The following is a 26,361-nucleotide window of genomic DNA, read 5'->3' as shown; positions in this document are numbered from 1 at the left end:
AGTTATGTGCAACATTTTTCATCCCAAGCTATGTGTTTATGCAGCGTATATTGAAAGCTTACATGCGGGGCACATAATATCATTGAACTAACTGTCCTGAGTCATCCGATGGTCTATTTTCTCCCCTGAAGGCAGAATCTGCTTTCCTTTGATCTTTATATTCATAAGGTCAAAAAGAATGGTTAGTGCATAATAGACATTGAGTGTTTGCAGAATGAACATAGGTGCTAGGGAAGATCAGAATGAACATAGGTGCTAGGGAAGATCATAGGTGCTAGGGAAGATCGTAGGTGCTAGGGAAGATGCTGCCTTTTGCAAATTATACCCAAAACCTCATTTTTGTGCTGACATATTTACTGATAAAGATATCAGTGACCCTACACACATAAACATGCATTTATATTTATATGCATTCTGCATTTGTATAGTGTTTTAATGCTTTTTGAAAACTCTATACCACATTTTCTATCAGTCTGTCTTCCTAAGATCTACTTGAGCCTAAGTGCCCCCTGAAGAGTAAGGAATCAAAGACTAAGCTCTCATCAAAAGTTGGTGAAAGACTCCTTTCTAGAACTTGAATCGCCTGACTTTTCCACACTCACTCTTCCTCGGCAGTATGGTAATTTCCCATTTAGCAAAAAATATACTGTGTGGGAAGCATCACATCGTCTGGTGTTTTTGAAGCTCCAGTAAAATGAGTCACTGCACCATCATAGGAAAAACCTTGAAATCTTTCCCTTTAGGACTAAGAGTAAAGCTTCATTATGTAACTTTAAACTCTCCAAGAGAGATGGAGAGTGATTCCCAGAAAATAGGATTGAAATAGGTAAAATCTTATTGATGATGCTGATGGAACAAAAGCAAAGCAAAGGAAGATTCTAGACAATTGATGCTCATGCCACTAGGACCACACCCTCAGACCACTTGTGTCAAGGGTAGTCGGTCATTAGTTTGTCTCATGGTTTGGGCAGAAAAGATATGCCAGTTGTCCCTACTGGACCTGCACACCCATGAAAATTCCATAAGGTGGATGCTGATTGACTAAAGTCTGGAAATTCAGATTCACGTCTCATTGCCTTACATTCGAACCAAAAATATAATGTGTGTTTGTGTGTTTTAATAATGGTGAAGAAAAGCTGCCGGAAATGAAAATCTCTGAAATGAAACTCTATAAAAGTATGAGACTCCACACAGTGAAGAGCTGCTGTCTTTGAGGGAGCCTAATAAATAATGTCCCTTCTCCTCACTCTCAGGTTAGACTGAGGAGTCAGGCAAGAAATCAAAATATTAGCTTTTTTACATGTAAAGGTTAATTGGAAAATGTGGCTAAGGTGTGCAGCACTCCGGAATTATAATTACTCACACAAATATGAGTACAACCAGACAGCCACTGGCTTTGCCCATGGGGCCTGCCACTGTCACACTTATTGCACTGAGGGACAGATCAAAAGCATGCTCTCTGCAGGCAGAAGGATGCCAGGAACAAGGCAGAAGAAGGAGCTACTCACACCCAGGTTTTCCCAGAACTCACCAAATAGGTCATTACCTGCCTCCTTGCCTGGAACCAAGGATGCTCTAATGGCACTCCCTCCACAGAGGAGGAAGCATCAGGGGGGCAAATGAACGTCTACTCCCAACCTCCATGTTTGTTGCTTTTAACTCATTGGCTGCCTGAGCAAATTAATCCTTTGACATGTATGTCCAGGTATTATTTATTCTATAGTTCAAGTAAGTGATAGAGTTTAATCTTTGTAGAGCTTGTTAAAAGGGCCAGGGTCTGCACAGAGAACCTGAATTCCATGTTGGAGTATATGGTGGACACTGGTTGGCCACCCAGACCTCCCACTTTCAGGACTGAATCATTCATTTCTCCAGCTGCTGAGAGGGCTGGTGGCTGACAGCTCACAGCTGCCCCCCTCACCACCACCCCCCAACTCCCACCCCCAGAAATTGCTCTCCTCCCAGGCCACAGCCAATGCGCACTCCATTCTGGGATACAAAAGCCAGCCCAGTTGGCCGCATTCAAGACAGCACTGTGGGCCATCCAGCTTCACAGCACCCAGTGGGGTTGGGTGAGGTCTCCCTGTTGTGACTGAACCCAGGTCTACCTTCCCTTCCTGCCCCACCCTTTTCCTCCTGCCCCACAGGTGTGATCCTAATATTGTCCCCCAGGTGAACATTTGTGCACAAAACTCCTGGGTCTGTTTCCCGGGGAGTGTGACCTGTCACAGTATATTTGAACAGGAAAAATTTTCTATATAAATTTATTTCTGCATACAGTAATTAAATGAAAGAAAAAAAATGCTAGGTTCTCCTACCAAAATAAACTGAACATTCAACCAAGAGGCAAGATGGAGAGTACAATCTGGGTACTGCTGAAGGTTATTTGATAATAGAGACACAGCTAGAATTGACCCATACCACGTATCTTCCCAGAATGCCATTTATCACTGCAGCTTCTGGGGCCCATTTGTGTAATTAGATCCTAACTATTTAGGATCATTCTTGGAAAAGTGCACAGGCAACACTTTTATGCCTGTTTCGTGATTGGGCTTTGGTCTCATGTGTTGTTTTAATGTAACTTAAAAGGTGACATTTACTTCTCTGTGGGAGAAAAAAAATACTTGCAGAATTAAAAGATGTAATGGGGCTTGATAGTGATCACAAATACGACCAGCAGTTCTTGTTGAAAACCAAATGTTATTTTAAAACTAAGCCATGTTTTTGTTTTCATCCTGTGCACAGGCCCAGGCCTTCCCATTTCCACTCTTCATGACGGCCGCACTGACCAAGGTACTCTCTCTTACATGCTGTTGTCTTGTCTTAAGAAATCCTGGACTCTTGTGACACTAGAGGAAGCAAGACAGTTTCCCCACACCAGTAAGGGGAACAGTGATGGATTCTGTTATCGTATAGCTTATGATTATATAGATCCGGCTATTTAAGTCAAACCTGATCATATGAAATTTAATAATTATTTGCAATAAGAACCTGGCATAATGCAGATGAGTTATGTAAGAGGGATTAACCTGTTCTTCCTCAATCACGCTTATAAATAACACAGCACCTTAGAATTGGAAGGAAACTTAAGATTTTTAGTACAATCTCCCTCCTAAATAAGAAGGCCTGCTTTTTTTTTTTTTTTTTTTTTTTTTTTTTGTAACATCCCAAACTGGAGATGAGTTCCCGATATAACTCCAGTTCAAAGCAGAGGGTGACTATCATGCTAGCTTTTTTGTTTTAACAGCTACATCACACTGTTGCCACGTATGAGAGCCCTGAAATTTGGAGGCTGTTTCCATTTTCAACTCCTATCAAGACAGAACTCCTCCATCCCATATTCGTGATATTGGTTCAAAATAGTTCACAGCTCAAAGATGACCGTTTTTGCTCTCAACGGAGAAATCAAAGTGCATAATTGCCCTGAGACTCTTCCTGTGGTTCTCTATCTTTTGATTTACTATTAAACATTATAGAGTTGAAGTTGATGGAGTCTAGGGACAATGAGGGACTTCAGCACTCAAATCTGCAGTTGTCCCTGGACAGCTTTGGTGACAAGTCAGGAGACTGCTTTGGAATTAGTTTGGCTGCCAGCTCAATGGCCTAAGTACAGGTGAAAATAAGACAATGAGGGAAAACAGTCATTTCAGGAGCTCAGGACAGGACAGGCATAGTAATAATGAAACTGTGAACTTCATTCCATTTGGAAGTTTTGGGTTTTTTTTAACTTGTGTCTAATAATGAAATACTTTTAAGAATAACAGATTGTATTTCTCAGTTTGGCTCATTTTAATCTTCAGTGAGAGAAATTTTGAAGCAAGACTAGTTTCAAATTTGTAGTTTTTGTTTTAATGGAAATCACCACAAATGTATAATTCTCATCTTATCATGACTGCAAAATAAAGGTCAGCTTCCTTTTTTTAATGAATTTCCACTTTCTTACTATCCTTCTCATATTCCTGCCAGATACCAATTTCCTACTGCTTACAAAGCCTCATTAACTCACCCACCTTATTACTTACAAAATAGGTACCATGTTCATGTCAGTCTCATATATGTCATATGTATTTATGTTTTCTAACTCTCCAAACATAATGCAAATTCTTTTACAGTGCAGTTCTGCAAACTTGCCTCATGATGAAACTCTCCAGAGAGGTTTACTATAAATACAGATTCTCAGGCCCTCCCCAGAAATTCCAGTTCAGTAGGTCTTAAATTGCACTAGGGAATCTGTATTTTTAATAAATTGCCAGATAAGTTTTGGAGCTGCTTTTTAGAGCAGATGCTATGTCTTCTATTAGGTTGTAGTTTTTTTCAGCCATTTTCCATTGCATTTGGTGCCCCCAAACTTTGTTCAACAGATATTTATTAAGCACCTATTACATTAAACCAGGCACTGTGCTAGATACTAGATCCTTGAAATGAACAGATACTAGGTTAGATATGATCCTTGTCCTCAAGGAGATTACAGGTCAATGGGGAATGCAAACAAGTAAATGGGCAGTTACAATAGAGTGGGGTAAAGTGTTAAGACAGGGGAAATAGAGATAGCCTGAAAGCATATAATCAGGGCACCTCATCTCAGGTAGGGAGCTAGGAAATGTTTCCTAATGATAGCCACATCAGCCTTAAGACTCATCAAAATAAAGGAGGCATTGATGCTGTTTGGATGTCTAGCTTGCTCAAGTGGATTGATATTGATGCTTTGTACTGAAAAATAGGATTCACAATGAAGAGAACTTTTTGGAGAGCTGATGAATTTTGCTTTGACTGTTGAGTTTGAGGTACCAATGGCATCTGTCCGAGAGGAGCTGTCTTGGAGTGACATAGTTTTGGATCTGGATGTTGGAAGATTGGTTTGGACTGATGATAATGATCTTGAAGTCACTCATTTATGGAATACCGGGTTACTAAGTCCATGGAAATGGATGAGACAGCAGAGTGGGGAAATGAGGGTGGGCAAGGGTAGTGGAGGATAAGCCTAAAGTAAAACTAGGCAGAAAATCAACACGAGAAATGGAAAGTGAAAAACGAACCTATAGAGGAGACCAAGGGGGAACAGAAGGAGGACAGCCTGGAGAGTATGGAGTCATGGAAGACAGGGGAGGGGAGGATCTCAAGGCAAAGGGAGTGCTCAACTGTCAAGTGCTGCCGAGGGTGAAGCAAGACCTGCTCCAAATCACTGAGCTTAGCCAAATAAGGATGAGCATTAGCTTGGTCAGAGTAGTTTCAGTGGAGTGGTGGAGGCAGAAGCCAGATTGAAGAGGTAAATAAAAAGAGACTATTTTCAATAGGTCTGACTGATGAACAGAGGGAAAAGGTGGGATGATGACTGGAAGAGGTTGAAAGAGGTTTAAGGTAGTCTTTGAAAGCTGATGAACATTTGAGCATGGTTGAATGCTGATGGAAGAAATTTGGAGACCAAAAAGGGGTTGAAGACGTAAAGGAGGGAGGTCCCTGAGAAGATGGGCAAAATGGAGTCCAGAGACAGGTGAGGAGATTAACTTCTGGCATTGTGATGAGAGAGAATGAGGGAATTATCGGTGTAATTATATGAAAGTTTATAGGAAACAGAGCAATGGCTTCATTTTCGCTGCAAAGGCAGATAAAGTCACTGGAAAATAATAGCTAATACTCGAACCAAGTGCTAGAAAACCCCAGAAGAGTTGGCACGTGACATGGAGGGCCCAGCTGAGGCTGAGTTGCTTTGGACACGGCAGATCTTCATTAAAAGTACCCAGCTGATTGAATAACCTTATTTATAAGATTTTCTGCAGAGTCTTTACATAATTTAGTCAATGAACAATGTCATACTTAATATGATTTAAACAAAAATCTCATATATGATCCATCATTCTTACCACTTGATTTCATCATAATGAAGAGTCTTCAAACATATGGAGAGCACATACTACATATCGTGTATTTGGCACTGCACGTGCTGGGTGCTGAGTTTACAATGATGAGTGGAAGAAGGTAAAAGGTACAGTCTGGGCTGTAGCACTCCTTGCCACATTACACGCTTCTAATGCACAGCCACGTGGAGAAGTCCAATTGCCATCCCTCCCTCTCCTCACAGCCCCGCGAAATCCCGTATTGCTCCAAGGGGTGGAAAAATTACTCATTTACTGTCCATAAAAATGCATCCCTGGACTGCAGAAGCTTTAATAAGCTTTTCCATTCAACTTGTCATTTCAGTAAGTCATGAATCAGAAAAGTTCAATAGCAAGGAACAGAATAGAGAAGGAATCAAGGTCAAGCCAACCAGGCAATGCCTACATGTTGTCTCTGACTTCTAGCATCTGTCAGCAGAATGATAAACATCATCTAAATGGATAAGTATGGCAGCCACTCTGTGTGCTTGCTCCACATAGATTCCCTTTATCCTTGACAGTTCCACACTCAGAACTCACACAAGGAGAATGAAGAGCTTGGCTCCATTGTACTTAGAATTGAGTATTCATTTTATTTATTTATTTTTTTAGTTTTAACTTTTTAAATTGAATTATAGTTAATTTACAGTGTTGTGTTAGTTTCAGGTGTACAGCAAAGTGATTCAGTTATACTATATACAAACTCTTTTTCAGGTTCTTTTCCATTATAGGTTATTACAAGATACTGAATATAGTTCCTTGTGCTATACAGTAGGGTCCTTGTTGTTTATCTGTTTTATATATAGTAATGTGTATATGTTAATCCCACACTCCTAATTTATCCTTCTCCCTGCCTCCGGCTATCCTTTTTTTTAGTTTTAACTTTTAGGTTACCGCAAGTATCTCTTTCCTGGTGGATTATCCAAAGTTAAAATGAAATGTATTATGTATCTTATACAACTCACACCAAAACATCTATACTTGTTCTAAGATTAAATATAGCACGTTGGAGCAAAATGCCATGAGTATATGAAAACTGAGAGTTACAAGGGAAGTGGTTTGGCAAACTTAGTGTAGTTACAAGTACTCCCCCAGCTCCCCATCTTCAAGGATCATTTTTTTAAAAAGGCACAAAAACAAGGAGTCCACAGGCCTGGCATATCACAGAAGTCATCCAGACCCTCTTTTAAAAAATAAAACCACAAACTCCACTCATTATACAAAGATCTAACTCCTCTCTAGACAATACCTAATATCCATCCAGGTCAAAACAAGGGTCACAAAAAGTCCCCTACTGCTAGAAACACATTCAAATGTACCACTAATCTACCGCATCAGGAGATCAATGGACTGTTCAGTTTCAAAAATTAGAGTGTGAAACATAACTAAGCTCAAAGGTAAACAGTCGTTTTTTTTAGGAGATCTTTTGAAATGAAAGACTGAGATCATGGTATGTATGTATTGCTGTTCTACTAAGATATATAACTACCTCGAGAGAAAGGATTTGAAGGAATAGGATGCACAGTAATTCAATTTCAAAAAGCAAAAAAAAAAAAAAGGAAGAATATCCTATATTAGGCAAATACAGCAGGAAAAGTTTAAAAAAGAAATAGACATTAAAAAAATCACAGAATTAATACTTGACCTTACACTTTGAGGATTTTAAAACAAACTTTGTAACTGTAATGCAAACTTCATTTTAAATTTAAGGTTTCAGCGATACAGATTTTACCTCTACCAGTTTTCCTTTAGTAAATAATTTCTTTTTAAATGTCACCTACTCAGGTTGTGGCTTCATGTTATAAAAAAAAAAAGTTGGAAACAGGACAATGTGGCTGAAAAAACATTGTTAGCTCTGTGATTCTGCTCAAAATATGTTCTGATGCCTTCAGGGTCAGTTCAGGAGACAATGATTGATGTTCTTAAGCTCATCCCTGCTTTAAAGGCTGGATTAAAAATACGCTTGTCAATATGAAACTCCTTAAGCAATACTTATACAGTTTCAGTTTCATCCATCCTAAAGCCAAAGACATTTTAAGAAAGGAATTTTCTTATGGGACTTCTATTAATTAAAAGCAAACATCTTATTTTTTAAGAAATTAAAATCCTGGAAGAAAACAAGGAATTGGAAAATGCTTTGAAAAATATCCAGCTGCCTAAAGAGGAGATTAAGAAACTCAAAGTGGATAATATTAGTAAGATTTTTTTTTAACTTCTCATGAATATATATGAAGCTAAACACTTATTTTACTTTTTTAAAACAAAATTGTAGGGTAAAGATTATAGTCCAAACCCTACAATCTTACAGGATCTTAATTTAAAAATCTTACTGTAACAATAAAGCTTTATGAAATATCTTCCATATGTTTGTGAATAGGGTTGATCTTATACTTTTCTATAGCTCCGTTTCAACACTGATATTTTTTTAAAAGAGTTTATCTAATTTAATTTTAGAATGTGTGCTTCTAGAAAAATAATAGTACAAACTTTTCTAGCAATTTGTAAATTGGACAAAAATATGTAATAAAAATCAAGTAGAACATAGTCTTGATTCTTAAAAATATACTAGTTATAAATTGATTTATGTTATACATTATTATCAAAGAAGATAAATAATGCTATGAGCATAGTAGAATAAAGATTTTTCTCTGTTTTTTTTTTTTAAGCTTTATGGTACAAGATGATTCTTCCTCCTCAGTTTGACAAATCAAAGAAGTATCCCTTGCTAATTCAAGTGTATGTAATATTTTCTTTGATTTAAAAACTATTTACTGAAAATATGTTGGCTTAAATACACATTTGTGAGATAGAATGAACCATCCTCCTCGGTAACAGTTCCTATTGATGCTGTTTTTATGTATTCCTCAACTAATCAGAGTAAATAAAATATGGCTATTTAAAATAGCTTGAGAAAGTTTTGAGATTTTTAGATGGACTTGCTTGCATTTACTGTTTTGAATTTCCTTTGTATGGCAAATTGCCTAATGTGTCAGAATACCTTTGAGATAGAGAAATTGCAGCCAAAAATATTGTAAATCATCTTAACATCTTATGTAATTGAGTTAGAAATGAAATAAGGGAATGGAATACATTTTGTGGAATCACACCCAAAATCAGTGCTGACCTACACACAATTTGCTTAAAACACCATGCATTTTTTTTAGTATATCTTATGCCTGCTTTTAGCAAGTGGCAGGTGGCAGAAATGACGAAAAACCCACACATATTCCTTGAAATGCCAACCCTAGATGTATCCGTTTTGGGGAATAGGAGAGGCTGTGTCCCAAAACAACTTCCTTGTAGCAAACCTCTGGGAAAAGCCGGGTCCTCTCTTGATTTTGAGCCAGTTCTAATGCCACTGTTATTGAAATTTTATCATACAAATGTACTGGAAATACTAAAGGCAATTCTTGGCCATGATGGGAAGTTGAGTTTCACAAAGGAATCAGAGATTATATCTTTTTCTTTTTCTTTTTTTCTTTAGATATGGTGGTCCCTGCAGTCAGAGTGTAAGGTCTGTATTCGCTGTTAGTTGGATATCTTATCTTGCAAGTCAGGAAGGGATAGTCATTGCCTTGGTGGATGGTCGAGGAACAGCTTTCCAAGGTGACAAACTCCTGTATGCAGTGTATCGAAAGCTGGGTGTTTATGAAGTTGAGGACCAGATCACAGCTGTCAGGTGAGCGCCTTCTCATTCAAACAGAAACTGATGTCAGCGAAAGTCGTGCAATCACTCTTGGGTTTCCCCATCCTTAATGCCTTAATTCTTTTTGCCTATTTTCCTAACTTCATCTAAAGCTATCACTAATCTTAAAGGGATATTTTTACCCAATATGAGAAAAATTATCCACGGAAGAGAGTAGAAAAATGACTTATAGTGAAAAATGATAAATACTCTTCTTTCCATGTTTCAGTCATTCTAGTAGACTTTCATTACCATGGCTCACAATTAGCAGAAAAATTTGTAGTTTAACTCTAGGGATGGTCTATAGGAAACCAGACATCTGAATTTGCTCAAATCTTGTGGATTCTAACTCATAAATTTAGAAATGGTTCAAGATTTCATCAGCACTGTATACTTATAGATATTAGGCATTCATTTGTAAATAAACTAGCTATATTAGCAAGAAAGTGTTTTCCTGTTTTCATTTGACAAGAAATTTATTGTACATAATAGAAATTACATTATGAAAACATTTAGAGGAAAGACAGATTCATAATCTGAGTTCTTCTTCCCAACTACATTCTCAACCACAATTTGTGGCTCAATCATCTCTTCCTGAAACAAAAGGAATAGATTCACCAAAATTGTTCCTAATTTGGAAACACTGTGCAGGATTCTTTTGGATATTTCTGTATAGTTGTTGGGTTTCTGTTGTTATGGTGTGAGTAGGTGAAGTTAGAGAATAGTAGTTTGTTAATATAAAAGCTGACACAGGCTGACTGTACTCTTGGTCGTGGATATATGTGTGTGCGTGACAGCTAAAGGTCAAACACTGTTTCACAGCAAAGGGCAATTTAGAAAATTAATTGGTATGTTTCTTTTATATCTTAATATCATTAACAGTTATTGATTTAGGCGCAGCACACACAACACAGATTGTATTTAACAACTAGGACCAAGGCCCAGACAACACTTTTCTGTATTTTTGTCTCTCATCAAAGCAGAAGAGTTTAGACTCACAAGTAATTATTTTTTAAAATAGAAAAGTAATCATAACCCATATGCTTTCAGATTTTTCTTGCATTCTGTGAACAGTAATATACACACACTTACACACAAAACAGTCAATTAAAAACAAAGCCTGATGGAGTAAAATCTGACAAATTAATAAGTTATCAAATAACACTACACACTCTGTAGGCATCATTCATACCTAACTTCTAGGAGGCTCAGTCTTTCCTATTGATCCAGATTTTTGGCCTTTCCACTATTTTAACTTTTTTGAGGGAGTCTTCTGCCTGACGGAGAGTCATAAAAAAGAGTTCAAAGGAAAACTCTGAGATTCAGTTTCTCATGTAAAGACTGTGGTATGCCTTAAGAATATTAACACAATTGTCAGCATTTTAGACTTAATTATTTAAGGAATTGTTTTTAGCACTGTGGGGCACATTTATGTGTGTTTAAACCATGTGATAAACACCAAGGACATGTAATCCCGGGACAACAGCAAAAGACAGAGATGTAAATTATGGTTTGTAATTCAACTTTCCAAAGTTGGTAGAGCTAAAAAGTGGCTTGTTTTGGAATTGGTTAAGAACAATCTTATCATTAACATCATGCATCATCATATTTTTGTGCATTTATTTACCACCAAAAATGCAGCATTCAAATTTAAGAGGAATACCTCAAGAAACAGAACAGGTAGAAGTGATAGCTTCTTACTGTTTTTACTCGGAAGAAATGAATATTTAAACCTGAAACCCATGTATAGACCTTAATAAAAATTGTTATTTCTGGTGTTCAACATACAGGACATGAAGCCACAAATTCTATTGATTTTCACAATAATATAAATGTCTTTCGTATTTAGAATTGAAATGAAGATGGACCGGAGGTGGTAATTGACTACCTTTACCTTCTCTGAGCCATTTTTAGGATGGAACCTGAAGAAAGTTTTCCTACTATAGATAAGGCGTATGTTTACTCATTGACTCAGCCATTCAAGAAGAGATGAAATATTAGTATATGCCATTACAATACTCTGTATAAAATTGTGCAATTTACAATCTCAACATTCAGTGCACTTAACATTTTTTGAAGAGTGAATAAACCACGTGCACTCAAGGGGCAATGTGGCTTTTAGATTGAACTTTTTGTACTCACCTTCGTGAACAGGGGCAGCCGTGTGGAGCACATGTACAGCAGTGGAGATGCCAGTTGGGACTGGCCTTGGTTTTGCTTGAAACCATTATTCTGCAAAAAGGAAAGGGAAGCCTTGAAACCCTATGCTTTGAGAAAACAAAAGCTAAAAGAATAGATTTATAGTGATAATTCTAGAAATAATTCAATCACATATCTTCCTGAGAAGTGTTTTAGGAATCAAACCCTGAATGTCTGACTTGAGGAACTGGGACTGTAATTCCTCTATGGTAGTCCTCAAATAACCTTCCCACCCTAAAGAATAAAATTCGTTCCCTTGAATCTCCTATGAAGTGCAGTCTGGCTAAATATTTTACATACCAAAAAAAAAAAAAAGTCATATATACATATTTGGAAACAATAGTAAATACTAGTCAGGGTCAAGAAATAAATTCAAGCAAAGCAAAGCAGGAAAAAAAGAGAGTCCCTACAACTGCACAAGTTTTGACTATCCCTAAGAGAATGCCTCAAAGGACCTTGTGAGGTCGAAGTTTAAGTAAAACTGAGACCTGCTTTCTTCAGGCTCCTCTGCAAGTGGTACGTATGTGAGACCCTTAAAATTTCAGTAGCTATAGGGTCAAATCTGCTCATTTGGAGTAGGTTTGGCATTTTTGACATTCCCACAATTTTGAAATTTTGTATAACTTCAGGGTTAGTGGTAAGGAAAAATTATATGAGAAAAAAATATATCACTGTTATACATGGTATCAATAAGAACATTTTCAAAATAGAAAAATAGTAATTGATTAGTAGGGTTTCGAACTGACCTTAGATCTAGGGCCATTTTTATGAGAGTAAAGTTGTAAAGTCCAGTCCAGCCTCCAAAATTAGAAAAAAAAAATGCTTTTTTCACTTGTTATTAACGTTTTGTTGATTTAACCACATTATCAACAGTATTCCCGATAACCCTCCTGGAAGCTCTTCAGAATTTGGAGGTAAATTTTATAGAGCCTTGTTGGTCTCAAAGGGCTCAGATTGTCTAGCTAACCTTTAACCTAGTCCTGCCACATTAAGTGTTAATGTTTCATTTCCATGTTAACTATTGTGCTATCATTTCCTGTAAATGTCATCCTTTCGGAATAAACCTAGGAAGGGAGCTGTTAAGAATTTCCTGTTCCCATGTATCACCTGTTATTTGCTTTTACCCCAGATGCAAGGCAATATGATTGCTAGCTTCTGGGAGATCATAAAATCACGATTGGTTTTATGGCTCAGAACTGGCTTCAAGCACTAGCAGCAAGATTATTTATTTGACAAAGAAAGTGAACCTTCTTTTCTTGGCTTTTGAAGTTTGTGGGAGAATTGCCGAAATGCCGCAATTTGCTGCCCGTTTTCTCTACTTTACTGTGAACACGCATCCACACAGGTAGCAACTCTCCGTTTGCTGTGGCATTTCTCCCCTGTGGACTCCTCAGTGTCCCTCAGAATCAGTGTCGAGTAAGCTGTGACTGACGGGGCTTCTTCCCATCTGTTTGTCCCGGGCATCTGCCCAACTCCTCTACGCATCAGAAACGTGCATTTTGAATCCATGCAACGAGCAAAATGGTTGCTGTGAAATCCCTTTAAGAAATTCCATTATTCAACTAATGCAAATCACTCCATCCCACTTCCAGAGAAGAATGAGAAAGGGCATTAATGTCACTTAAGGCAACCAAAAAAATAATATATTTTTAGGGTCCTGAGGGTCACTTTGGTCTCTTCCCTTCTTTTCCTTCACTGTCCCATCCAGGCTTCTGTGATAGCTCATCCACTTTGCTTTTTTCTTCCACTGCTTCTGCTTCTCTGAGAGTTTCTTGAGTTTTTATCAAAAAGCTCCCCCAATAAATCACAATTGCACTAGAACACCAGCCATCAAGGAAGCATGGAATAAATTAGCCTAAAACACTCTCTTTTTTTATACCTATGACACAGTTAGATTTCTGAGGGCTTCCCAGAACTTTCTGCAGGTTGCCCTTCAGCATGGCCCATTGCTCCTAAGGAGAGATGTATTTTCAAACTCGTTTTCAAATGGAGGCTCTTCTGTGAAGGAACTCGAATGAATCGTATTCATATCCTGAAAGACACATATAATTGTCCAAACTATGATGAACTGAGGGTACCTAAGTGTGAGATGGAAGAGAGATGGATATTTTTCCATGGGTTGATGTGACCAAAGATGAGACAGTGATTATAATACATGTTGACCTAAATAAAAGGTTAAAACGAGGCAAGCTCAAAATTGTCAAAATATTAGTGTATTCAGGAATAGCAGTGGAATTGCAATTCTGGACTCACAAAGTGTAGCAAGCTATAGGCCAGTCCATTGAGATTTGGGGGAAGGCTGTATTTATAGGCAGGGAATAAAAGAGGGGAGAGTTCAGTGAGAGTCTATTAAAATAAAAAAAAAAAAAAAAGAGAACAACTTTGACTACTCCCCAGGCAGACAAAACTAGTCCTGTCATACAAACAAAGCTCCATTCAGCTTATTTTGAAAAACTAACCCAACTTGGGTCATTTCTTGTCACGCGTCTGGAAACCCATAAGCAAAACTTCCCAAGGTTGATACGAGGCAACCCCTGACCAACTCCCTATCATTTAAGATAATTTCAATATTATCAGTTTTCTGGAAATCAGGCATATATGGAAATCAGTCTCTCAGGCCTGAGGGCAACATGTGTGCAATTTTTCATTTATATTCTTCAGTCCCATTATAGGTTGAAATTCTTTCACATTAACATCTAAGCAAACAAAATAATAAGAAATTAATACAATTTAAAACAGCAATAACAAAATCCTTTTTTTCAATAGCTGGAGATTTGGAAATTTGATCCTAGTCATGGTGCTATTACTTCTGGTGTTGCTATGAGCCTGTCTCTCTCTCTTTTTTTTTTTTTCCTTTAAAATATCCTAACTGCATTTAATAGTAAACACAAAAACGTGTGGCTATAGTGTTAGAACCTGAATTAACCATTTGCTTGTTCACTACATTAAAAAATATTTTCCCCTTTCAGTCAATACTCAACTTGCTGAATATGGGCCTGTCTCTTAACCTGAGTCCCATGTAACTCACCAGCACAATTAGGGCAGGAGGGCTTACCCCCAGCCCTGAAAGTACTACTCGATAGATGTACCGTAGAGTCTAAGGGATCCTTTTATCTTTTGCAGAAAACATGATAATATTCTTTTAATTATTTGTAAATGCAGCCTTATTATGCATGTGTTTAAACAAAGAAAATGAAGCGTTTCTATTAAATCTTTGGATTAAATATGCTTGTGTAATGAAATAAATGTCATGTGTACACACTTAAAATTCTAAAAATTTGTTTCTTTTACTTTAGAAAATTCATAGAAATGGGTTTCATTGATGAAAAAAGAATAGCCATATGGGGCTGGGTGAGTTGTTTTATATGTTTGTTTTATGCCTGTCATTCAGTTCAGCAATCATCATTTTCTAATGTGTTCGCTTATAAGGTTTCTCATGAAATGTTAATGTTGCAACATAATTTAATCTGTCAATGGAAACAGTCAATTTGGATAATCTGGGCTTCAAAGTGGTGGCTTTAAATGTTTGTTCCTTTTTTTCAATCATTTAGTTATAGCAAATTAACTCATAATTGACACATTTTTTCAGTTCATTTCTGGTATTAGAGTATACTGAACTGAACCATATTCATCAGAGGTTTAATTTCCTTTGTTATTTTAGGGTTAATATATTTCTTTTATATTTCATCAGTTCATTTTTATGAAAAGCTAAGATAAAGTTTGAAATTATAGGAACTTTCAGAATATAAATGCCCTAGAACCTAATCTATCCTAGCTATTTCTTGGCTGTTTTGATTCTTTTTTTTTTCTCTTGTAGTCAAATTCTTTTACCAGACCTAATGTTAATTTGTGCTAACTGGAGAGAAATAATTACTTATTACTAGTTATAGATCCTGGAGGTAATTTCCCGTGTTTGAAGAGCTGCACAGGTTTTTAAAACACACATTCAAAGGAAGTGGCAACACTTATCGGCCATGGGCAATGAAGTCACTGGAAAGTTTAGAGAAAGATGGGAAAGAGTTTAGATTTGCCCATTATAAATTATGATAATTACCCTTCAAAGAAGATTTCCTGTTTCACTTTTTGGTCTGAATTTGTACATTTGCAAGTCAATTTGCAGCCATTTGTGCTTGGGTTGTTTTTCTTGGCTGTTTTCTCTGAGAGCGGCCTGCACAAGATGGAGGGAATGAAACCCAATATTGAAGGGAACCTGCAGGATTCCACTCAGTTCTCAGCTCAGTGACCAGATGAAGAGCTGTTAAGAATTTGTGGAAAGTTGTTACTTCAAGCCATTTGGTCCTTCTTAAAACTATCAAATGTTAAGTATCTAAACAGAATGGAATTCAAATGGGTGGAAATAAACGAAATATTTTTAGAGTGAAGTATTTCAGATAAGACCTTTCTTACCACCTATTTTTATGAAATTTCCTAAAGTCAATCCTTGAAAGATTCACATTGCAAACTGAATACTCACATGTGATCATTAACAGTTCCCTTAGAGTTTCACTTTGCTTTTACTTCGGACTTTGGAATAACCATAAGGCGGAACTTTCAGCTTCATTTCTAGAACATCCTAGGTATAAGGAGTTTGGTAGAGAACATGTATGTGGGATGATTTAAGAAACCCACTCATTACAGGAAGGAGAGTGGGCTTTGTCCATGGCTCTGCGATGTGTCTCTCTTCTCATTTTTCTATGTTCTGTGATCATTATATACTCTATTCATTCTTTAAATGTCGGTGTTTTTCTGGGTCTGGTCTTGATTCTCGCTGTTCTTTACTTCCTTGGGGGAACCTATGTGGTTTCAAAGATGATGCTGACTGCCAGATGCCTGCCACTACCTGTCTCTTCTGAGCGCCGCATTTCAAATGCCTCCTGATGCTATATCCCAAATGTCTTACAGAGGCCTCAAGCTTAACTTGTCCAAGTTAAACGTATTACAGTCTACTTTAAAACGAGTCCTCATCTTTAATAAGGACCTCACCACACACCGAGTCACCCAATTAGTAAGTTCAGAGCTATTTTCAACGTCCCCTGCTCCCTGACTCCAATATTATGTTGGTTAGTAAATTTTGTCAGTTCTGCCTTCAAACATCTGAATCTGTTCTCATCATCCCCACTGATGTTGCTTTAGTTCAGGTGTCTTTGTATGTAATTTAAACCAGAGCGTCTCAGACTTTAGCTTGCGCAAGCATCCCCTGGAGAACGTGTTAAAACAGTTTCCAGGGCCCGACCACCAGAGCTTCTGTTCAGTACTCCAGGGTGGGGTCTGAGGGTCCACTTGCATGGACCATAGGTTGGGTGGTATAGGTTTAACTATTCCAGTTGCCTCTTAACTAGCCTCCTTGCTTTGGCCTCATGAGCCCCAATGTTGCTAATGAAGTTATTGTTCCAAAACACAATTCTTACCATGTTGCTTTTTTGATTCTATATTTTCCAAGGCTACACATTGACCTCAGCCTAGTGCCCAAACACAGTCCCTTGCGTGCAAGGCCCTTGACAATCTGGTTGCAACCTACTTTTCCAGTCTCATCTCCCTCCATTTCTCCCACACCTTATGAATAATTTGATTTATGTCTTTGCTTCCTTGTTCCAATGAGTTGATCGGTCCTCTTCCCTACACCTGCAATGTGCATCCTCTTCTTCCATTCCCCATGTTTTCCTCTCACTAAAATGCAGAATTCCTACTTGTTCTTTAAGACCCAACTCAGATATGACTTTCTTGTGCTCCAGTATCTCTTTATACTGCTCTTATAGGAATTAGCATGTTTTATCTTGTTTGTACATTGTTTTCTCTCACAAGAATATAAGCTCATCAAAGGAATGGACTTTGTCTTCAGCTTTACTTCTCAAGTGTTTAGCTAAGTACTTGGCCACCTCACACATCTATGACATTGCTTAAACTGAATAAGTCAATGTTCCACCAAATGTGTCATGTTAGTATCAAGAAATTTGGGAGGAAATATTCTCTGGTCTAATAATTTGGTAAACAATGAAGTCTATACGATAGTGTGTACAGCCTCTATGAAGGAATGGTAAAGAATCCTGTTAAATTTTGTTTAATACAGTATTACCAAAAAGTATTTGATTCCACAGATACCTCTTTGAGAAGTGGTCTTGAAGTCAATAGCGAGAGGAATTGGAGCCTTAGAAAGATACTCTTGGCTGCAGAATGAAGAATGGCCTGATACTGGGGGAGGCAGTGGTCCAAAGGGCCAGGAGAGCAGTAATACTGTCCTGATAGCAAGGACCTGAACTGGGGCAGTGAAGAAGGGGGCGGAAAAAGTCATAGCTCTGAGTGCTCTTTTACAGTAAAATAAGCAGGGACCTTTGGGAAATTGGAGAAGGGAATGAGACAGATGTTGAGAAGGACCATGTGGGTTTGTTTAGCTGTTATTGTGTTCCATAAGCATCTGTTTCCACGAAGTATTAGGCATCTTAGTGGTCTGAGAAATACACTAAAGCTAATCACACAATTTTTCCTTTGGTCAATGGTCAATAAGTTGCAAATCTTACATTTCCCTCCACTATCCGGATTAAGAAGGGGAGAGAAGGCATGCTTATCTTACCCTTTCATTTTTCTGGCACACAAACTAAGGTCGAGTAGCCTGGTTTTCAGCTACTTAGTAGATATCCACTGTGCACCCAGCACGATGCCTAGAATGTGTCTGTTATGACAGTGGTTCTGACCTGGGCAGTTTTGCCCCTCAGGGGCCATTTGGCAACATCTGGAGACGCCATTGGTTGTCAGAACTGGGGGAGTGCTACTTGCATCTAGTGCGTAAAGGCCAGAGATGCTGTTAAATATCCCACAACGCACAGGACAGCACCCAACAAAAAAGAATTATCCAGCCCAAAATGTCAACAGTGTTGAGATGGAAAAACCCTGATTTATATGAGGAAAAATTGAAGCAATTATTCTGACAATTGAAGAGCAGCAGGGGTTTTGCCTAAATTATTAGAATAACAACCTCATTTATGGGCTTTGCTTTGTTAATATAGACCTAGCCAGGTGGTGTTGAATAAGCATTAGTTCATGATTTAATCTTAGTTCCTTTCTCTTCCAGTGACTAATTATAAGCAATTTGAATTGCTATGTGTGATCAACGATGTAAAAGTGGGACAAATGCACCTCTAATGAGATTATGTTAGACTCTGAACTTAAAGCTTCCCAAAAAGGTTGCCCTAATGTAAGGATACAGAGGAAGTGGCTTGTCATCAGGTGTCCTGCGGTTGAGTCCCAGCTGCACCGGTTACTCTCAATTTATTCTGAGCCTCAGTTTCCTCATCATGAAACGCAACCATAATTTCCTCACAAATCACTGTGAGCGTTCGATGAGTTAATAGGAAAGTCATATATTAAACAAATATTTATTCTATTCTCACTGCTTCAGATTGTATTGCCAGTGCTAGGGAGACATTCATTAACAAGACAGACAAAAATCTCTATCTTTATCGAGTTGGGAATTGTTGGGGAGAAAGGCAATAAGCAAGATAAGTAAGTAACATATATAGGATGTTAAGCGATGATCAGCGTGATGCAGAAAAGCAAAACAACAACAACAACAACAAAACAAGAAAAGAACAAGGAGCATTGTACAGGGTTGGTGCAATTTTAGATTAGGACAGGTGAGACTTTTTTTTTTTTTTTTTTTTTGATTTGAGACTTAAAATGGGGAGGAAGTGAGTCATGACAGTTTCTGGGGAAAGAGAATTCCAGGCAGAGGGAGGCAGCATTTGCAGAAGTCCTGGGGTTAGATCCTGCTCGGAGATTTCAAAGAACATCAAGAAAGCCAGTGAGCAAGGGGAGGTGGGAGGTGGGAGAAAGGAGACGGAACCTGTTGGACCACAAGACTCTTGCAATGATCTTGGCCACACGGACATTAGCTAGTTATTATTATCGCCTGTAGGTAAAATGTTCCAATCTGCATGATAGCGTCCATCAGAGTACTATTCCAAAAATCCCTCAAAATTCTATGCCCTTCTAAGAATGTTTTTAAAGATACCCTTCATTTAAACAAAATGGCAAGGCATCTAAGTGCAAAGGACAAAATTCTAGAATTTCCATGGCCAATCTGCTCCGTGGGTTCTTTTCTTGTTTCAGCCACCCACTCTGCCTTGGAGCCCCACCCATGGGAGAGCAGAAAAAAGTCAACTAGGGTGGTTTTTTTCCTCTTTATTTCTACAATAGAAACAGCTTTTCTAAGCTGCCTGAAATTTACAGTACACCTTCTTTTGTTATGCTGCTGCTACACTAGTTTTGCTTTTACAAATTCCTAGATACAATTTGTATTCATCTTGAAAACAGGAAAATCTTACTTAGATACAGCACTATTATCTAATCACTGCCTAGATACAGATTAGTATTTTGATAATTCCTAAGATTTTGGACAGAAATGTTCAAAACCCTTTTTACTATGTGCAAATGCTTTAATTTCAAATGTCACTCCATGCTATTTTCTGTTCTGGAGCATAGGAGAGGAGAAGCAGAACCCAGTATTATAATTTGCAGTGATCGCACTTTTCTAACAAAACAATAAACAGTAATAGTATTTCTAAAGGACTGAGGCTTACTCTACTTTTCTTTTTTAACCTGAAATTGAGAAGGAAGAAGAAATCTTTTGTTGGTCAGTAATAGTTGTTGTTAACCTACTAATCAAAGCAGAGTATTTTTCTGTTATAAGTGAAATTTTGATCCTGATAGGGAATTTTCACTTATCAAAATGATTTTTAAACCCACATGTTCCTTCTGTTTTTAAAATATTTTTTTCCTCTATTAAAACACGTTTTAGTTCTCCGGCAAGTACAATGAAAGGAGGCCATGGTATAATTGGAGCTGCCTCTTTTAGTCTGTGTTTTGTAGCCAAGGGTCCTCAATAAGATTCCCCAGAGTTGGGAGCATAAAACTGTAGCTAGTTAGAGCATTCTTTCTCTAACAATTGAATTCAGCAAGGTGGTTTAGCTTATTACCCAGGCCATGTATTTCATGGGTTAAGACCAGACCCCCGCCACTGACCTGCTGTCTTGATTTCACCACGTCTGTCTCCTGTCTCTCCCTTGCTCTGTAGGGCTCTCACTGCCACCCTCAGTTTCACCCTCTCTCAAAACTGACTCTTCTGTGGCAAAGGATGGTATGATCTTTCCTGACCTGAGGGCAAATGATTCCCAGAAGCTTGTGGTAATAAGGTTCTAAAAACAAGGCACGCCCTTGGTTAGAGAGTCACACTGTCCTCTTTTGATTTGTAAGGACGTTCCTGTGTCTGGGCAAGAATAAACACCGAGAATCACTTCCTAATCTAGCACACACATTTGGGTGGGGGGAGGATCCATGTCCCAGAACACTGCTTAATCCATGTTCCTAGAGGAAGCAGCGCTCTCCCAGCAGGTTTACAGAGACCAAATTTGCCTTCCAGGGGGAGATGCAGATTTACTGTGATGCTCTGTTCATTTGTTCATTTTTAGGAAAAGGTTCAAATTTTCAAGTGACACAGGCACACACCTGCTGTTATCAGGGTCACGTTTCTGAACCACCTACCAATTCCCTGGGGAAGAAAATTGATGAGTGCTAAATCTATTCCCGACTCTGCAATTTGCATCCCCTTTTGTATTTCTTTGTTTTTCCCTTACGTTGGGGTTGGGGGGCATGTAAGATTTTTAAAGACACCAATGGCTTTTCCTTCTTTGAGCTGCTATGCCAGAAATCCTCAAAACAGAATATATAATGCTACCTTATACACAAACTCTGGCCATATCTTAAACTACCCAAAAGTTTCTTGTGTCCTTCCCTTGCTGTTCTGTTACGAAAATAAATGAGTAAATACACAGATATAAGTTCTGCCTCACAGGATTTTGCACCCTGTGGGAAGCATCTTGTTTTTGGGGCATGATCTCCTTTTTTGTGCGTTTTTGAAAAGTAAAAATCCTGGTTTGCCCTAGTAAGGTCCTCGTTGGGAAAACATACAGAGAGGGAAAAAAGAAATTTTTGCAGAAAAATTGCAATTATATCTATCTCTTAAACTGCCCGCACCATGTTCTGATCAGCACACCAAGTGTTTATAATTGACTATGATGAAATTGTCATGTTTGGTAGAGTTTGCTGCCAAGAGTGCAAGGTAGACATTTCATCTACCATCCGTATTCCCCAGCTTCCATTAGCACTAACTGCGTGTAGAATTGCTATACAAGTATGTTAAAGAGTTTATGCGAGTGAAGAGAGAGAAGAGTTTATGAGACTAACTCATAACAATGTCTCTACAGTCATACGGAGGTTATGTTTCATCGCTGGCCCTTGCTTCAGGAACTGGTCTTTTCAAATGTGGGATAGCAGTGGCTCCGGTCTCCAGCTGGGAATATTATGGTATGGAAACATTTCATAAATGTTGCTGCGAAAACATTTAACACATAATTACTCTATATTTAAGGTTGCTAGGAAAACAAATTATGCAGTAAAATTCACCCCAGCATCCCTGGGAAAAAATATAATCTATAAATGAGGTTGTTTATATGATTCATTATAATCATATTGCCACAGTCAAAGAAATCTTAAGATGAGGAAGGACTCTTCCAAAATCCAACGTATGTTATTCTCTGCCAGTAAACTTTGTGCCCCTCGAGAAACCAAATCTTTAAAATCAGAGCTAACTCCATGTTGTTGCAGACACACAGGTGCAGCTGAACTGGCTTGTAAGCACATTTTAGGGGAAGTCAGGAGGGGCCAAGCAATTCACTGCCACACCACAGTCTGCAGCTGCCTGTTACATTGCTCCAGAAATCAAAGAAACAAAAATTTGTCCAGGAAATACACCTTCCGTGTGTGCCTATTTTTATGATTATTTGGAAATACGTAATAAATGGACAAAGATTAGCTTTCATTAGATCCTCTTTCCTGTGTTGGGTGGAAATGAGACCGTTGTGACTTGTAGGGAATCTTTATTCAGAGAAAAAAATGTGTGTGTGTGTGTGTGTGTGTGTGTGTGTGTGTTGGGGAGAGGAGGACTTGGGGGACATATTTCCATCCCAAATGAATTAAGACACCAATAAAAGTGCTAGAGGTGGCTGCCTTTGTGATTTCTTTGAAAATATAATGAGGTCATTCTATGGGGTCCATCTTAGCTCAACATTCCCCCCACTGAAGAACTTTGGGACAAGTGAAAAAGCGTAAGACCAGCCCTTTCTATTGTTAACTGCTCCTGTTTCCATAATCTTCTCGTGCATTGCTTCTCCAGCCCTACTGAGGCAACTTGCAGAGCCAGTGACTTGGGTGAAGCGTTACAGTAAAGGAAAGCATGGAACCGCCCTGGCAACTCCACCTGGGAGATTGAGGAGCGGTTATCAAACTCCGGGGTCTGGTTGGTTAATGAAATGACACATGTCACATGCAAACAACATACCCTTATATATTTTACAGCATCTATCTACACAGAGCGATTCATGGGCCTCCCAACAAAGGATGATAATCTCGAGCATTATAAAGTAAGCATTTTCTGTTTGATTTGGGTCATTAATTTATTTGAAATGTGCTAAATAATTGTACAGCAGTTGTTCAGAGTTTCCACGTTTTCTGGGTCCCCAAGCAAATATGACGATCTTTTGTCAGAGGCAAAACACCTTACTAGAAAGGAATTGACTCCTTTTGGATTCTGTTTTTTCTTTCCCTGTCCTCCTTCCCTAACCTCCCTTTTCCTCATCGTCCTCCCCACCCCCAACCCCTACACAGCTTGAGCGGGCATCATTTATGCCTAAGGTCTCACTCATATGTAACATATGACACATAAACTTTCAGTTTTTCAAACTAAGAATCAGATGGAAGTAATGCAAATGATGATGAAAATGTGTTGCTCTGACTCTTAAATATTTATCAACCAAAGCAATACATAATTTCAGTATTGGTGCTAAGTCCATTGCACAATGATTTAGCTAGTTTTCTATTAGAACTTGCAGCAACTAAAATGTTAATTTTTCCCCTTTTCCAGAATTCAACGGTGATGGCAAGAGCAGAATATTTCAGAGATGTAGACTATCTTCTCATCCACGGAACAGCAGATGGTGAGGTTTAAGCAAGACTCTTACACATAAAAATACTGAGCCAGCATCACTTTGTTTAAGAAACATTAAGCATCCTCCTATGCCTGTGCTCAGGGTCAGTACCTAAGAGTCAGGGACATTTCCATAAGCGAGCGTGATTACTCACTGCTGACAATGTCAACTGCATGACTAGATAATTGCTGGTGTTCATTTCCAGGCGGTACATTGTCACTCTACGCTTTCTGGTATTTAACAGCACTGTAACTCTCTCTCTTTGTTGCAGATAATGTGCACTTTCAAAACTCAGCACAGATTGCTAAAGCTCTGGTTAATGCACAAGTGGATTTCCAGGCAATGGTACATAATTTTGTTTCACTCATGTTCATGGCCTTAGACCCCTAAGCTAAAAAGGAGGACTCTTCTTCTTCTTCTCTTTTTTAAAACTAAAACCTTACTTTCTGCTGTAAGGTAGAGTAGGCAGAGCACCAGCAAGTGACTCTTGGATTTTTCATGAACTCCCTGAAGGACATTAGGCAAACCATGTCACCTCTGCGGATCCCAGTCGAGTCATATATAAAATAAAGGCGTCCACAAGATTAGAGGATCTTCTAGCTCAAAAATCCAATAGTTTTGTGGTCCTGCCTACTAAGTGTAGCTACGTGCTTAGAGTCCCTGTAAAACCTGAGCGGCTCAAAGCAGCTAGAAGATGCTGCTTATTTAGTGAGACGCAATCACAGAATGTTATCAGAGACCGCAGAGGCTCCCTGAAATCACGCAGCTCCAACAGAGTAAGAGAATCCTTCCATCTCTGTGTTCTCAGTGCCTGGCATGTGCCTGGCCCATCACAGAAAGTCATATTTTTACTGAGTAAATGAATCAGTGAGCTAGCTGTGAAATCCAGTGGCATGAAGAATGGGAAATGGAAACAGAGAGGAAAATAAGGCAAAAGCCAAAGCATGGGAGACAGCCCCTGGTGGCTACTGTTCCCTCTCTTCAGGGAGTGTAAATTCTCCCTCACTTGCTTATGCTGCACAAGAACCGAGAAAAGGAAACCCCCATCTTTTGGAAATTTGGTTTCTTAAAATAATTCACGGAGGGTGAGGTGAGATTTTTCTGATCTTTTTTTACCCCCTTCACCCATTTTTAAAATTGTGACTCCCAAAGTCAATTCAGCCCATAAGTATATAGCATTACATCAATAACCACTAGCCACCTTTATTCAGTAAAAACAATAATCTTACTGGCATCTCTCCAGCAATAAAGTTTAAATTTCTATACCATTTCCCTGGGTTTTTTTTAAATGATACTATTTTTAACTCCTTTGAAAGGTGTTTACAGTTGTATGTATTATGAATTTTCTGCAGCAGAGAGAAATTAGACTCATGGAATTTTTGAGCTAGAAGGAGCCTTAGAGAAAATCAAATCCAGCCCCCTCATTTTTCAAGTGAGAAAACCCAGCTCTAGAGAAGCAAAGCAACCGACCTAGCACCGCAGCTCCGGAACCCGGGCCTGCCTCCCGATCCCCAGGATGCTGGCCACTGTGAAAGGTCAGCCACTGAGATCTCAAATATAAGCCTGAAAAATATGCAACAGTAGTGGAGGTTAATAAAAGGGCTTTAAATCTTACTGTTCTAAATGTTTACATGTAACCTATTTTTTTATGCAAGTATTCTTAGGTAGAATTTCAACCATAATATTAGAAAAATTCTCAGGTCCTGAGAGCACAAAAGCCAAAGCCAGATGTATTGTGTGGCTGCAGGAATAAAACAGGTTTCTTCCCTTTGTGTTTCAGTGGTACTCGGACCAGAACCATGGCATATCCGGCCTGTCCACGAAGCACTTATACACCCACATGACCCACTTCCTAAAGCAATGTTTTTCTTTGTCAGACTAAAAACGATGCAGATACAAGACTGTATCACAATCTGAACACTTCCAATAAATGCCTCAGACCGTTTGCTTGTTTTACTCGTTACACTGTTAAATGTTGGTATAAATAAACAAACAAACGAATGTTGTTCTAAAGGCTGACAGAAAATTCAGAGGACTCAGAAGTTCAACCTAAATATTGTTTACATTTTCCGGCACTCTGTGAAAGAAGAGAAAAGGAGGCCATACCTTTTGCTTTGGACACAGACACTGTTTTATCACCTGTTTATTTGAGGGGGAAAAAAAATAAAGTCAGAAGTTAAAACGCTATTATTTTCTCTGTGTGCATTAATTGCAGGTTCCAGTTTCTATCAGAGAAAGAAGTGCTTGAGTTAGGCAAGTGCTTGAATAATATTAGGGCGGTCGTGGAGGAGAAGAATCTAGAAGCAGTTTTGGGTTTTTGAAATGAGAACTCCAAATGCTGGAACACAGAGCTCAGAGTGTGCAAAAGCATTGTTCAGAAATCAGGTTGGCGACGCGTTTTGTAAATGCGCCCTGACGTTTGCACTCTCTGCCGTCCCTCTGAGAAATGTTTATTAAATTTCTCCCAGAAGATTTCCTCAGCATTGCCAAAAGCGTTTGATAAAGTCAGAATGTTGAATCCAGGCTCCTTTTAAGAAATGCTTCAAATTTGGAAATGTTCCTATTTTGG

General features: G+C 38.5%; 1 protein-coding gene across 3 annotated transcripts in view; it reads left to right on the top strand.

Annotated features, from left to right (window-relative positions):
• The window catches only part of FAP (fibroblast activation protein alpha), an 86,918-nt gene extending 60,939 nt beyond the window's left edge, over positions 1–25,979 (top strand). For all 3 annotated transcript variants that reach the window (XM_057745710.1, XM_057745711.1, XM_057745709.1), the window contains 10 exons: positions 2,746–2,793; positions 7,970–8,068; positions 8,540–8,609; positions 9,358–9,552; positions 15,054–15,108; positions 22,014–22,113; positions 23,164–23,228; positions 23,729–23,801; positions 24,064–24,137; positions 25,573–25,979. In XM_057745710.1, the coding sequence (XP_057601693.1) occupies positions 2,746–2,793; positions 7,970–8,068; positions 8,540–8,609; positions 9,358–9,552; positions 15,054–15,108; positions 22,014–22,113; positions 23,164–23,228; positions 23,729–23,801; positions 24,064–24,137; positions 25,573–25,674 (881 nt within the window). In that variant the 3' untranslated portion in view covers positions 25,675–25,979. The remainder of the gene's footprint in view (positions 1–2,745; positions 2,794–7,969; positions 8,069–8,539; positions 8,610–9,357; positions 9,553–15,053; positions 15,109–22,013; positions 22,114–23,163; positions 23,229–23,728; positions 23,802–24,063; positions 24,138–25,572) is intronic.
• The last annotated feature ends 382 nt before the right edge of the window (positions 25,980–26,361 follow it).

Source organism: Hippopotamus amphibius, chromosome 8 (genome assembly GCF_030028045.1).
Source record: "Hippopotamus amphibius kiboko isolate mHipAmp2 chromosome 8, mHipAmp2.hap2, whole genome shotgun sequence".
NCBI lineage: Eukaryota > Metazoa > Chordata > Mammalia > Artiodactyla > Hippopotamidae > Hippopotamus > Hippopotamus amphibius.
The sequence above is the reverse complement of the archived record's forward strand: the minus strand, read 5'-3'. Positions and strand labels throughout refer to the sequence as shown.